At 31.8% G+C, this 14,965-nt stretch overlaps 1 protein-coding gene across 1 annotated transcript; it reads left to right on the top strand.

The window, feature by feature from the left end:
* The first annotated feature begins 667 nt into the window (after positions 1-667).
* LOC107437739 (cytochrome P450 2A6) lies at positions 668-14,871 on the top strand. The gene is made up of 6 exons (XM_016049836.5): positions 668-1,167; positions 5,631-5,961; positions 7,247-7,446; positions 9,441-9,704; positions 13,249-13,425; positions 14,694-14,871. The coding sequence occupies exons 1-6, from the start codon at positions 822-824 to the stop codon at positions 14,822-14,824; spliced, it is 1,449 nt and encodes a 482-aa protein (XP_015905322.2). The 5' UTR covers positions 668-821; the 3' UTR covers positions 14,825-14,871.
* The last annotated feature ends 94 nt before the right edge of the window (positions 14,872-14,965 follow it).

Here is a 14,965-nt window from a genome sequence, read left to right as displayed (position 1 = left end):
CGCGCAAATTTTTTTTTAATTCGCTTAGAAATTTCTCGAAAAATAGTGAAATACGCAAATAGTAAAATTAGCTTTATGGGATCCAAACTTTGGATCGCTCTCCTGACCTAACTATGGGGACCATGTTTCTTAGGTTGCGCCTATCCCCCATAATTTTGGGTCAGAAATCGGAATTCGTTGAAAAAAAAGGTATGCTTATTCAGAGAAAGTACGTTTTTGTGTCTGCTCTTAATTAGCTTATTTGAGGTCACTCCCATGAACCATGAGGATTGAGTCCCAGATCGTAAAGATTCAAACATTAGATCAAAAGTTATTCTGGGTGATCCACTTTTCTGTATATGAATGAAAGGTACATAAATCAAATTAATAAAAGGTATATAAATCAAGGGTCTCACAAGACTTAAATTTTTTATATTTTTGGAGAATTAATTTAATGCGAAACTAAAATACATTAATACTGAATCGATTGCGAAGCGATCTATAAGAAACTTGCACAGCAGTTCTCATGGTTTGCAAGCACAAGGAGCGAGTTAAATAATTATAATAATTATTAAAAATTGATTAAAAAATGTAAGTCAGCAAAAATGTAGATCAAAGATCTTTAAACTTTGTATCATTTACCAACGATTTAACAATGCGAATTATTTTTTCATCTATTGTAATATGCGGAAGTTTATTGTAATCTAATTACAGTAGAACAAACCTTTAAAGCAATTATCTTTCACGATATAAATTATCTCCTAACACGCTTTATCACATTCATCCATAATTTCGCATTTTTGAGAAAACACTTCCGTATTGGATACTAAATTTGGAACAAAATGGTGCTTTCAGAAGATTTTTCTTCAATTATTTTAGCACTAAGTTTTCTTATTTTTACTCTAATTTTAGTCAATTTCTGGAAGAATAATCGAAATTTACCTCCTGGACCAATAGGTTTGCCAGTTTTTGGCTATTACCCTTTCCTCACTCCCAAACCATACCTAGATTTTGCAGATTTAGCAAAAAAATATGGCGATTTATTCAGTTTTAGGACAGTTGGCGGAAAATTGTTTGTTGTTCTGAATGGACACAAAACAATTAAGTCTATTCTGGTCAATAGAGCTGATGAATTTATTGGTAGGCCAATAGAGAGTAATTTATTGGAATGGATTTCCGATGGAATGGGTATGTATTGGTATTTCAAATATTTTATTTAAAGAACCTTATTTTTTTGTTTTAATCTTATAAGTACGCTTTTTTATATTTTGTTACGTATTTGTAAATATGTGTATTATTTTACGAATATTCTCTTGGTATGAAGCTAAATTTTTCAAAGGGATCAAAAATAAACAGTTTAATATAAAAATTTGTTCTAATGTAATTTAGAGGGAAGATAACGCTTATACTCCGTTGCAAGTTAAGAAAAGACCATTGCGGTATAGGATTTAAGTAACCATCCACGACTGCATATAGTTCTGCTTTATTTCGTAATCAAATTATGCTAATATGCTTTCAAAACAATATAAAAGGTTTTAAAAGTTAAACACGCCAAATAGAAGTTTTATTCGTGCTATCTTTTACGATATATATCATAGAATTATTAAAAAAGGGCTATCGTTTCGTAGTTTTACGGGAATCCTAGGAATGGCGATATATTTCGATAAATAAGGAGAACATTCGTTCTTGAAAAACAAACAACTATATGACGTTGCAAGAGCATTGTATTTGATGGGACCATTAAAAATGACTCGTATTCAGCTGACATGCTCTTAACAAATCAAATGCTAGGTAAAGAATTTTTACTTTTGTTTCGCTGTAGAAGAAAATCGTCTGCAAGAATAAATATTAATTATTCTTTCACTTGTTTCTTTAAATGCGAACAGAAAGCCGTACATTTGTTACGATTTTTAGATATTTTTATTAATTCTTATTACTTGATAATTCAATAAGTTTTGTTTTCCTCACTTCAGATGATTTAAGAAATCAAGGGGAACAAAAAGGTTGTGCAACGTCGTTGCAAGAGTTGACGCGATGTTGATATTTGTTCGCGCTTGGAGCTTGGCATCCATTTGGCGTGCACTTAGATACAACGAGGGTCTATTCATAGAGATAATGGTTTTTTCTTAACTTGCAACAGAATATAATGTTTCTCTTTCTTGGTTTGGCGACATTTTTGCTGACTTGGCAATGATCTTGGTGACCATTTGGCGACTTAATCTGGGTGTACAATTCTGGGTGTACTGGATCAGAGATAGATCGTGCTCTGATTAAGGTCAAAATTACGATCTACAGATGGATGGATGGTGTGTGAATGTGCCCTCCCTTTAAAACGGGATGCGACGTATGTATGTTATGATCATCCTCTGGGATGTTTCCCAGACCGTCGCCTATAGCCCATTGTGCAGCTCTAGTGCGACGTAAATAAAAATTCTAAAGAACGCTACTTCGTTCCAATAATCTCGTTTTCATGAGCTGACCAACGTCATGAAAAATTCAAAACTGGTTGCTAAGTTTCCGAAAGAACATTAAGAAACCAATCTCTTTATCTTTCTAATTGTTAAAAAAAATATTTCTATCTGATTATCTCCGTTCCCAGAATATTAAATTAGAAAGGTAAAGCTGTTAGTTTTCAAATATCCGTTTAGAAATTTTAATGCTAGTTTTTTGGTTTTCTGGAGAAGCTGGTCAGTTTTTTGGGTGTTAGCAAAGGTGACCAAATTCTGTAAGTTTTAGTTTTTCATTCTCTTCTACAATGGCAAATATTTATTAAAAAACAGAGCAGTTGGCATCCTTGCTGCTTGGAAAAAGTATCCACCTGCATTTAATTAATATTAATTATAATCATACAAAATTTAATTCAATTCAAATACAAGCCAACAACTTTTATGCAGTTTGCTGAATATTTTTTCGTATTGTTAGTAAACTCAATGTTTTAATTTGTAATTCTCGATTTAAAAAGTGTAATTAAAAATAGTTTTGACTACTGAGACGTATAAATGATTCAAACATAGATGTACTTAACAGATTGAAACATTATTTCACTACCACGGGGAAAAAATCTTTAGCAAAAAGCTTCGAAGTTTTCTTCCAATCATCGGTGAGCTTTTTTCTGGACACAGCTCAAATTGCGTGCTTAAGAAAATGGACATGGCATTTGATTCCCTTATCAAACTTCTCTGAGGCTGCGATACACTGGTTGGCAGGGAGCTGGACTCGCGTTCGTTTGAACGGGAGTTCGATTCCAGCCTGCTTAAGATTCCCCATGTAATAAATGGTGCCTATTGCATGTTAAATCTGTCGGGTTACAAAGTCCTCCATGTTCCCATTAAAAATTATACCTCTGGGGGTATAGAATTGGTGATTGAACTGCCTCTGGTTCAGGCCAAAATTACGATTTGCGGATGAATGAATGGGTCTGCCCTATAAACGGGGGTAGCGTATGGGTTTGGCAGAAGTCGAATTCTTGGCCATAGATGGCGCCACTGGAAAATAAGAACAATCGTACCCCTAGCTTTAATGTCTTACGACAACAACAACAATAAACTTCTGTAATGAAGTTTATTGCTCTGTATGAAAATTGTTCATTTAATAAATAAATTAATTTATTAATTTTCAGAATAAAATTATGCAAATTAATAAATTTATAACAGTGGTATTAAACTGACGTTGTTCGAATTTAGATTTTTGAACACTACTGTATCGTTTGGTGCAGCGGTTCTCAGCCCGGAACCCTAAACGATCGAACTTTGGTGGAGTACTAATATTAAAAAACGTTCGGTAGGAGGTGTAAAGAAAAAAAAATTGAGAATCATTTAATGTGAATGAAATTTCTTTATTGTGTTATCAATAAATCTTATTATTAGTTTTTATGTTATTCATTTGAATTCGTAAGTCTGTAGAGGCTGCGTTTTTTGCTTTTAAGTCTAGTAGTTTCTGTTGAACAAAATAAGCTCAATTATAATTTTTGAAAAATAACTCTTAGAAAGGTTTAACAGATAAAATAAATCTTAATTCTTGAATTTGGTAACTTTATTTTAAACTTTAAAATTTAATGAAAAATATACTGATGCAATAATTTGTAAATACGTATCGTTTAGCAATTTATTCAATGTATTGTTATTGGAAATTTTTTTTTTAAAATTTCCTATTTCAATTTTACAAAAATAATTCCATAAAAATAACCAATGTTAAATAAACAATGGATTATTGGTTGGGTGCGAACCTATTACAAGTTACAAAAAAATCAAAATTGTTTTTAAAAAAAAATCTGACTTACGGAATCCCTGTTATCTTTCCACGGAATCCTAGGACAGCGCGGAACATCATTTGAAAGCCGCAGATTAGGGATCTGAACTGAATACGAAGAAACTGCCTGAAAAGTTAAATCTGTGATATACCTAGCCATCCCGATCCCTAAATCAGGAATTTTGCTCCGTAATGATTATGCGTGTTGTTTAAAAAAGTAAGTACGAAATTGCTTGGTTTGTTGCTTAATTTAAGTTAAGTACCCTTGCAATTTTTTTTTTTAAATAAAGGTTCAATCATGCATTTTATGGTTGCTTTTCATGCTCATTTAACTTATAATAAAAAATTCATCTTCAAAAAATAGTTAAACTGTTTAATTTTTTTAAAATTTATAAAAAAATTTAAAAAATTCGAAAATTTTAAGGCTTTTTTATTTTAACATATTTTCAAAAAAAATTTTTTTTTCTTAGTGCTTACAATATTTATTTTAACAATTTTGTGCATTCATTTGTTGATATATCAATTAGAAAATTTTTGTAGATTATTTTGTAAAAAAGTAGAAAAAAAAAAGTTACATTCCTGTTAGGTATATATAACACGCTGTAAAAATTGTAGTAACTCATAAAATGCTTATTCCATGTACAGTTTAAATAAGTGTATCATACTCAAGATAAAAATGTTTACTTCAAAGCTTTGTCTTAAGTAGAAAAAATTCCTTTGGGATTTAATTAAGATTAAAACACAAAATTATCATCTATAATAAAAAGCACTTCAAAGTCTATCTGCTAATCAAGTTTCTGTATTAGGTCAATCTAAAATCATTCATAACTTTTTTTAAAAATGCAAGTCGAGAGATGATTCGTTTTCAGTGCATTTGAAATAGTTTTATTATAAGTAATAAAAAAATATCGATATTTTGGACATTTTTTGGATATTGTGACCCCAAATATTGAAAATGGCACTTAAATATTGAAAAGGCATATTTTTGTTGTGTCCATTTTCTGTTGTTGTTATAGTTTTCTAGTGGCGCCATCTATGGCCAAGAATTCGACTTCTGCCACACACATACGTCACACCCGTTTATAGGGCGGAGCCATTCATACGTCCACTCATTCAACCACTGATCATAATTTTGACCTAAGCCAAAGAACGATCCATCTTCAATTCAGTGCCCTCAGAGGTATTTGTATGTTATGAGAACATGGAGGACTTTGTGACCCTACAGATTTAACTTGCACCAGTCACCATTTACTACACGGGGAGTCTTCGGCCGGTTGGATTCAAACTCCCGTTCTCATAAACGAGAGTCAGCGCCCTGCCAACCAGGCAGGTCCATTTTCTAGAACTGTGTACAGAATAAGAAATTCAGGCACAATATTCTTCCTACTAATTATCATTTTCAGGAATTACTCAAGAGGAAGGGTCACCCTGGAAAGAGCATCGGCGATTTTTTCTTCACTCGGCCAAAGCATTCGGATTCGGTAATATCGAAATCGAAGAGACTATTCAGGAAGAAGTGAGGACAGTTATCGAAGCTATAAAAGAGACGAAAGGACAATCAGCTGACTTCGATCTCCACGTCGCTTATGCTGTCAACAGTACCATCGCCCTTATAATGTTCGGCAAGAAATTCGAAAAGGAGAGTGACCTCTTTCCGAAACTCTCCAAAGGGGTCCGGGATTTAATAGCCATTTTTGCAGACCACCGGTTCATGCTGGTAGGACCCTTTTTTCAGTAAGAATAAATTTATAATTTTTGAAAAATTAGATTTTTATTTATTTTTTCCAATTAAAGTGTTAAGTTCCTTCACTTTTCATTCATTAATGACTGCATTTATTTTAGTTTTTTTTTTCCTTACAAGTGTATTTACTAAAATATTTTCATTGTATATATTTTAGTACAATGCACAAAGAAAGAAACTTTTACATGTTTATAAAAAATGTAATTCTATATGTCAAAATACATAATTTGTGCAGCAATCAGGTATTCATTGTCAAAATACAAAATTTACCTCAGAGACTATTCGACCGATTGCGCTTAAATTTTGTAGTTTGTCATATGAAATTGCTGTCCTTAAAATGATGTCAAGTCAAAATACTTATTCCTAACAATTCAAATTTTTTTCCAACTAAAATTAAGTAAGATGACATCAACATATATATATATATATATATATAAATAAATAATTTTCAAAAATTATTTTTACAAGCCTTGAAATAAATGAATTTTATAACTGTTTTCGATTTACTTAAAAAATTCTCGAATGAAAGACGCAAAAAGTAAAGCTAACATTAAAGACTTGGGACCACTCTCCTGACCAAACTATTGAGACCAGACCTATTGAGACCACATGTTGCGGCTACCTTTCATATTTTGGGAGTCGAGTTTAAATTTGCCGAGATGATAGTAAGTTTATTCGGAGAAAGTACGTTTTAGGATCTGATTTCGTAACTAAAAATATTGCCTGTAATAAACCTTATTTAAGTTTATTTCCTCGAACTATTGAGATGTCCAATCAAAAGTTAATCACGGTTTTATAATGCGCATTGCTTATACAAATGTAAAGAAAAGATTTTTTTTTTTTTTTTTTTTGAATCCTAAAAGAAAATTAGGCTTTTTTTGATAATTTTTGTCAGTTTTGTAAACATTGCGTTTCAAATGTTTCGAACAAAGCGAAAAGTCTTCTGTTTTTTTGCCTCTATTTAATTTGCTCTTCGCTGTCATCATTAAAATACAAATTTTTCTGAAAAATGGCGACTAAAACACTAATGTGTTAAAAAATAAAACTTAATTGGATTGAATTTTTTCTTTCGTTAGCAACACTTGGCAACTGTAATGTTAAAATGAAAACAAATCAGTGAATAATTTTCGTTTTTACGCGTTGTTAAGTATTGCATAATTTTTGTTTCACGATGCATATTACAGTTTGATGAGAAGCTTAATATAATTTATTTTAATGTATATAATTATATTTTACTGTTCCATAACGAAGTTTTAAAGCGTGATTTCTTCTTTAAAGACACTTTGCGATGAAATATCTGCCTTGGTCAAAAGAAGTCCGTGCAGGGCGACGTCTGTTGAAAGACACCGTAACGTCGGTTATTGATGAACATGTTCGAACATTTGATCCAAATTACCAAAGAGATTACGTGGACGCCTATCTTTCTCAGATGGAAAAGTTAAAAGATTCTGGTGAACTTAAGAACAGCACTTTTACAAGTAAGATAGAAAATTGTGTGAACCACGTTGCCTTATTTTCAATCTCTTCTTTTGAGTGAACTCGACAAAGTATTACAAAAATCTACCGCTTTTTCGAATCAAATAATCACTTCTGTGTGTATTGCCTAAAAAATTACAAAAATCTCAATTAAAAAAATAAGCCGAAATTTTTGTATCTTTTAGTTAGATAAGAATGGTCATATTTTTATATTAAGAAATGCAATTTGTGTTAAAAATTTACTCTTAAAATTCAAAATGTAAACTAAATACCCTTAAATGAATGCTTGTAGGTTGCCAAATCAGTAAATTATGAGAAAAAACGGTTATTTTCGAGCCTATTTAATTGCTATCTTTGCCAATAATTATTAGGCTAAGATAATTTTGATAAATAAAATTATTTGTTTAAATGTTCATGAATAGCTAGCTGATCAATGAAAGAAAGCTAAGTAAACGATGATGTTTCAGCCATGGTTTGTGCAATTCTCTTATAATATGCCTTTACAACCTTTTCAAACTTATAAGTACTGTGCTGAATCCACAATGTATAATAAATCTAATAAATCAGACTTACTTTAGATTTATTTTGAGTCAGCGACAATATCTAACTTGTAAAAATTAATGAATTAGTGAAAGTTTTCGGGATTACACCGAGGAACGTTCTACGGTGCTTCAGGAAAAGATTCCCAGACAAGTTTAGCAACCCTGTTGGGCGGGAATACGATATCGACAGGAAAACCAAGGAATTTAACAAAACTTTATAAGAAACTTTTTTCTGAACAGATTTTTGGGAAAATTCCCCCTAAATACTACGAAATCTCCGTCATCTTGCAATCGTTTTTTCAAATGCTAGCAATTATTATTATTATAAATTTTTTTTTAAATATGATTTTTCTCAATTCATATTTTTTAACAACTTCAAAGGCTATGTAACTTTCTATTGGTAACTATAAATAAGTCTCGATAAGTTTAAAATTTTCAAATTTTCTTCGTAAGAGATATTTCTGTTTCAAACGTGTCCTAAGAATTTGGAAAATGTGACAATAAATATTTTTTTCTTCTCTTAATAAACAACATATACTTAATACCTAAATTTAAATTGGCTTAGATATCGATGAATAGATAATAATCTACACCCCTCATATCCCTTGATAGTACCTAGATTGATTTCCATATCGATAAACATGCAAATCTATACCCCCTTGTATACTTTTACAGTACCTAGATTGGTTTTCATTTCAATGAACAAGACAATTTCTGTGGCATGAGATTTTCGAACGGATCCTAATTAATTTCACGCCACTGATTTCAAATCTGTAATCAGTTTCTCCCCACAGCTTACAGTATTTATTCAATTCAATGATATATTCTGATTAATATGCATTTCAGTGAATACTAATGCCCCACTTCTCTTATACGTAGGGAGCGGTAGAAAGAGGCGATACGTTAAAGTCATATGTTTTTTGCAAAGTGAATTCTTTCTAAATCTAGCAACCAAGTCTCTTTTTTTTAACAATACGTCTATAAATAAGTAAAACAAATTTTCACTTCAAACTCACCAGAATTACTTAATATCTTGTGAAGTACAGCAGATTTGAGCTCGAAAACTAATAAGATTATTTCCTTTATTAAAAACAAAATTATCTGTTTGAAAATATCGCCTCGCAGAAGCTGTAGTAAGTAGTTGTATACTTTCTAACAGAAAGTAAAGCAGCTCAAGAGTTCGAGATTGTTGTTGTTTATATTTATATTGAAAACTACACCATTCATATAAACCTGTACGTTCTTTATCTTTATACACCTGTATATCTAAACAGAAAATAAACTAACATAAAACTGTCATTATGAAATAAAAAATATGTTCGCTTTCGGGACAAAATTAATTTTAATTTGAAATCCTTACTCGTAATCCTTCATAATCCATACTTACTTATTTTACTTGTATAAATGCAATAGTCTTCAGTGATCTATTTTTTTCTCTTCTTTTTTTTCTGCAGTCCCTAGATTGATTTCCATATCGATGAACATGATAATGGAGGGAACTGAAACCGTGACCACCGCCATCATGTGCCTTCTGGTAGAAGCGAGCAAACATCTTGAAGAACAAAAGCTGGTCCAAAAAGAACTGGATGCTGTAGTGGGTAAAGAAAGATTGCCCTCTTGGCTGGACAGGCAGAAGTTACCCTACTTCCAGGCATTCTTACAAGAGCTATACAGAGTTAATTTGCCATTCAGCATAACAACCCATTACTGCAACTTCAGTAAGTAAGAGCTATGGATGATTAACCGTGTAAAGCAAAGCGCAGATGGCGATGTGGTTAAAATTCGTAGTAAGACTTCTGGATTACTACTTCCAGCTGATTTTTGCGCCTAAGCTTGAAAAAACGCACCATCCAATATTATTATACTTTTAATGTTTTCAATGCAACGCGTTCTTTCAATCTAACTTTCAACCAACGAAACAACAAATGAATTTGGAAGACTCTGCAAGCTTGCTATGATGCTACAAACTGTGCTATTTTGCACAAATATAGCCAAATAAAGGATTACACTCAAAACATGGCTAACCTTACACTTTATTTATGCTGTGATATTAATTTTGCTAAATTTGTTTTAGTCTCATGACCTGTTAGAATATATAAATTACAGAAAACTCTTATGAATGGTAAAATTAAGCCTAAATTTAAACACAAATCTCATTATAAAAACTTCTTAGAATATTAAGCCTGTTCACACATCGCCTCATAAGCGGAAAGATACACCGGAAATTTTTTTAATTCCTTCCAGTTTTAGGAAGCTTGTTATTGTCAACATTCTGTCAACCATCCATGCAGGACTAAAATTAATTTTCTTATTTGAGACGGTACTTAGATTAGTACCGCCCCAGAGTACGTCATATTACTCTGCGAGAGAATTTTCGTTCCGAAATTATGAACTTAAAATCCTTAGTTGTCTGGCGTATTTAACTTCAGTTATTAAATTTCAAGGGTGCAGAAGTTATTTTTCTTACTTAAAACCTATTTATATTTTATACCTCAGAATTCTGATGCATGACATGATAGCTTCTCACATGGATTACAGTGGATCAACTTTTTTTTTTTCAGTTTAAAATTTAATCCATGAATTAATCTTATTATTTAATATGTTATTGTGAATGACCGAAATTAGTGGTTGTTAACTTCCATCGGTGAATGTTGACATCATATAGTTACTTTCGTAAATGTCCGAAATACATACTAGGTCTTAACCCCTTGGGGACGGGTGATTCAGAAAAGCATTCGTACAAAATCAGAATCAAGTTGTAATTAAATAAAAAAAGGTAACTTAAATGTAGTCGTTGCTAATTTGACAGACTTACTTTGTTTTTATCTTAATTATTGTTAGTTTAATCATATATATAATCAATGTTAGTTCAAAATATAACTAAATAGTTTTATTTTGAACAAAGTAATGGTGAATTAAAAAAAATCAAACAATTATAACTCCGCCCACATATAAACAGTTTAAGAATTACTTTGATTACCAGTTTTATCTTTTTACCCTGACTGATACGGTTTTATGCTGTCACGTATTGGTGACAGTCGGCGCGAAAGGGTTAAGTGCCACTGTCCCGTATGCATTTGACTGGTACTCCGAACACTGATGCTTCTCCTAATCTATCTTCAGCAGACATTAAAATATCGAATAAATATAATATCAACGAATAAATTAATATCAAATCTGATGTAACAAATATTTCGGACATTCACAACTGCGACTATGTGATTGTTGACATTCACCGGTGAACATTCTCCTGATTTCGGTAATTCTCGGTAACATATACATTATTCTGCAATAATTGAAGAGACACTTTCAGTTTTTGACATTTCTTTAAAGTTCTCAAGCAATACGAAGAGGAAGGTGATCTGATAATGCGATCTCTCATACTTTTCGATGGACTTTAAAGCCATTAGAATTCGAAAAACCGGCAATAAATTAAGGGTTCGAATACCCTATGTCAAGCAATATAGCGATGAACTTGGTAGAGATAAATTTGGTTACTGTGTTTGCAATAATTGTAAAACATTTCGTAAGTATTTATGAAAATATAGACATTTTTATAAAAAAAAAAAAACTAATTTTTTTTCTAAAATTTTAAAATATTCAATAAAATTAAATGAAATTTTTGAAGCAATTTTTAAATAATATCAAAATTATCATGTTAAAATTTGAAAAAGTTTTAAAATTGCGCAAGAAATGTACAATACAATATATGCATGTATAATATATGCATTATAAGTAGTTTTTCATAATGCACATGCGCAGAAAAAATATTAATTTTTTTTTCATAACTTAGTAGCGAATCGTATATAACTAATGAAAAAGGTCCGATTTGAATATCTTGAAAATTTAAAAAGTTTTCTAGCAATTTTTCTACCTTTTTTTAATGAAAGCTTTGAATAAGGGGTTTTCTACAAATTTCATTTAAAAAATGACATCCGGGTTAAGGGGATCATTACCCATAGTATGTTTTCTTTCCTTATATATATAACACCATAAAGAATTAATGACAAGAGAAATTTACAAAGAAAATAATTAAGCTTTATTAAAAGCGCATAAGCTTCAAAAACATAGGATTAATAAATATAATGAGACAAAACTACGAAGAAAACAGGGAAAGAAATAAAACTGAAAAACACTTCTAAAAAAGAAAAATTACCTGAAAAATCCAAAAGTTTTCAAAAATTAAAAAAAAATTAAGTTAGGAAACACAAGATAACGAAAATTACATTTCTTTCTTTTAAAAAAAATTTTTCATTGGTAGTTTTTCTTTCCTCCTTCCTTGCTTTATTTCAGTATATACATATATATACAACGAAGAGCCATTACATTATGAAAACCCTGCTAATAACATGTAGGACCACCTTTAGCCCTCGAAACTGCTAGCACCCGCTGTGGCATTGATTCCACAAGGTGCTGATAGGCAGTCTGAGGTATCTGGTACCAAGCGCTCACCAACTGGTCCTGCAATTCCCTCACATTGGGAGGGGGTAGCATGGCAGCACGAATTTGGTTTTCCAGGTAGGACCACAAATGCTCTATTGGATTAAGGTCAGGTGAATTTGGGGGCCAAGACATGACTTGAAAGTCACTGGAATGTTCCTCGAACCAATCCATGACTATTCGACCCTTATGACATGGTGCATTATCCTGTTGGTAAACACCATCCCCCGTAGGAAAAACTGTTGCCATGAATGGGTGAACCTGGTCTGCAACTATGTTCAAGTAGCTTACAGACTTCAGAGATTGTTCTATGAGGATTATGGGTCCTAATGTGCCCCATGAAAACATTGTTCCTGGGCGAGAAACCATGAAAGCCTGGGCAAGCCTATTGTTATAGATAGAGGGTGGTCATAATGTAACGGCTCTTCGGTGTAAATATATACAGGGACGCCAACTTGCTTGCTCTGAGGAATATATTTTACTTGTGGTAGAAAAATATGAGTGGATTCTCGAATTAGTAAACTCTCATTTAAATAATTCGAATATTGATGTAACGTGTTACATTGTTGAAATAATTTTGTAGATAGCCTATTTAAATATTCGAAAAATAAATTAAAATTATGGAAATTTCAGTTTCGATTCTCTACCACTTAATAAAATCCCCCCCCCCCCGAAATCGAGCAGTTGGCAACCTTGCGCGTGTATGTATGTATGTGTGTGAAAAGGATGTTATATATGTAAAAATTTCGATTCCTACTTAGAAGCACTTTTTTTGTGTTGGCGATTGAATCTGAATTTATAATACGTATGCTATCTTTACAGAAGAAACTACTATCAATGGCTATCGTATTCCAGAGCGAAGTATATTTGTAGCCAATTTATGGACCATTAACAATGATCCAGAACTATACCCGGAGCCAAAGAAATTTAACGTACAAAGATTTCTAGATACTGATGGAAAAAGAATCAAAACAGAGGGTCCTTACCCTTTCAGTCTAGGTAATTAATGCAATAATATTTAAAGAATGAACTGGAAAATACATGTTATGTGAAGTTTCATTAAATTTGACTGATTTGTCATTATGTAAGAAACATCGAAACACGTTATGTTTAATTTCATGAAACGATTTGACATAGTGTAGAAATTTTGAAACATGTTAAATGTCATTTAATAAAAATCGCTTTACATTATACATAAATTACCGAAACATATTGACACTCTATTATATTTGATAAAACTACGTTTACGTTGTATAGAAACCTGTTAAGTGACTTTAATTAATTTATATAAAACCAGCTTTACATTGAATAGTAAATTCGAAACCCTGTTAAAAGTCGGAACTCAATATTTGAAAATTAAGTATGATAAATTAAATAAGTCAACCATATTTTTTCTTAAATCTAGAAATCTGTGTGAAGTCAAAATATCACTTATCATGTTTTTCCAATAACTTAATTTCTTTTTAACTACAAATGAAGTGTTTAATCTTCTTTCAATAACTTTTTCAAACAAAACAAATCTATATTTTTGCGCAGGCAGGAGAGGATGACGTCATTTCGCACAGCGTCAGTGGGTAGATATATTTTGCATCTCTCTCTCTGTCCAGTTAAGGGTATTTTTCGAAGCTCCTTTACCAATGAAAATAAAATAATAGAATAAACTATTTTTGAGTTCCTAACTCAAAGCAAAGGTATAATTTTAAATTATAAATACTTTTTTACGGAAAAAGTATACGGGCTTTAAAACGAATAAAAAGTTTAAACTTTTTTTAAAAAGCTATTCAACTTTTGGAAGAAGAAAAAAAAGCTAATTTTGCTAGATTTTCCCACTCTGATAAAAATTATTATTTTTGCTTGTGTTCATCAGCCAAAACGATGAAGCGTTGGGATAACTTGTCAAAAATTAATATAAAAAATTAGATCATTTCTGCAAAATATTTTGCATTTTCATAATTAACACGGAGAATGCTATTTAAAGACAAGCAAAACTGAAAATCAAAGTCATGAATAACTGTTACAAACTCATGACAGTTCGGTCACCGCAGGTGGCCAACTGACGACCCGCGAAGCAGATTTACGACCACTGCGTAGCTTCTCCCCTTCACATCCGGAGGTCCTCAAGACCCAGGCCTGTCGACGCGGAAACCACAAAACCGTCACATAGAAGACACGTGTGCAGTCCTGCGCACCTAGTGACAGTTGTAAAAATATCATATTTGCTGAATTTGTACTCACCATACTTGAAGAGATTATTTTATTTATTTTAGGTAAAAGAGACTGTGTAGGTCAGTCTTTGGGACAAATGGAAGTCTTCCTCATCGTTTCATCCATACTACAACGTTTCACCCTCTACCCAGGAGCTGAATATGGTTTGATAAGGGCTATATTGAGGGACTGAAACATCCTCTGCATGGACAGAAACTGATAAAAACAAATTTCATTCAATAACTTGTTTCATTTCTTAAAAAAAAAATATTATATTACAGCAATAAACAGTTACAAATTACAAGTCACCAAAAAGTAAGATTGCTGGCAGCTT

The sequence above is a fragment of the Parasteatoda tepidariorum genome, chromosome 6, assembly GCF_982258835.1.
Source record: "Parasteatoda tepidariorum strain Cologne lab strain chromosome 6, Ptep-v5.0, whole genome shotgun sequence".
In the NCBI taxonomy this organism is placed as follows: domain Eukaryota; kingdom Metazoa; phylum Arthropoda; class Arachnida; order Araneae; family Theridiidae; genus Parasteatoda; species Parasteatoda tepidariorum.
This window is presented reverse-complemented; position numbering and strand designations above follow the sequence as displayed.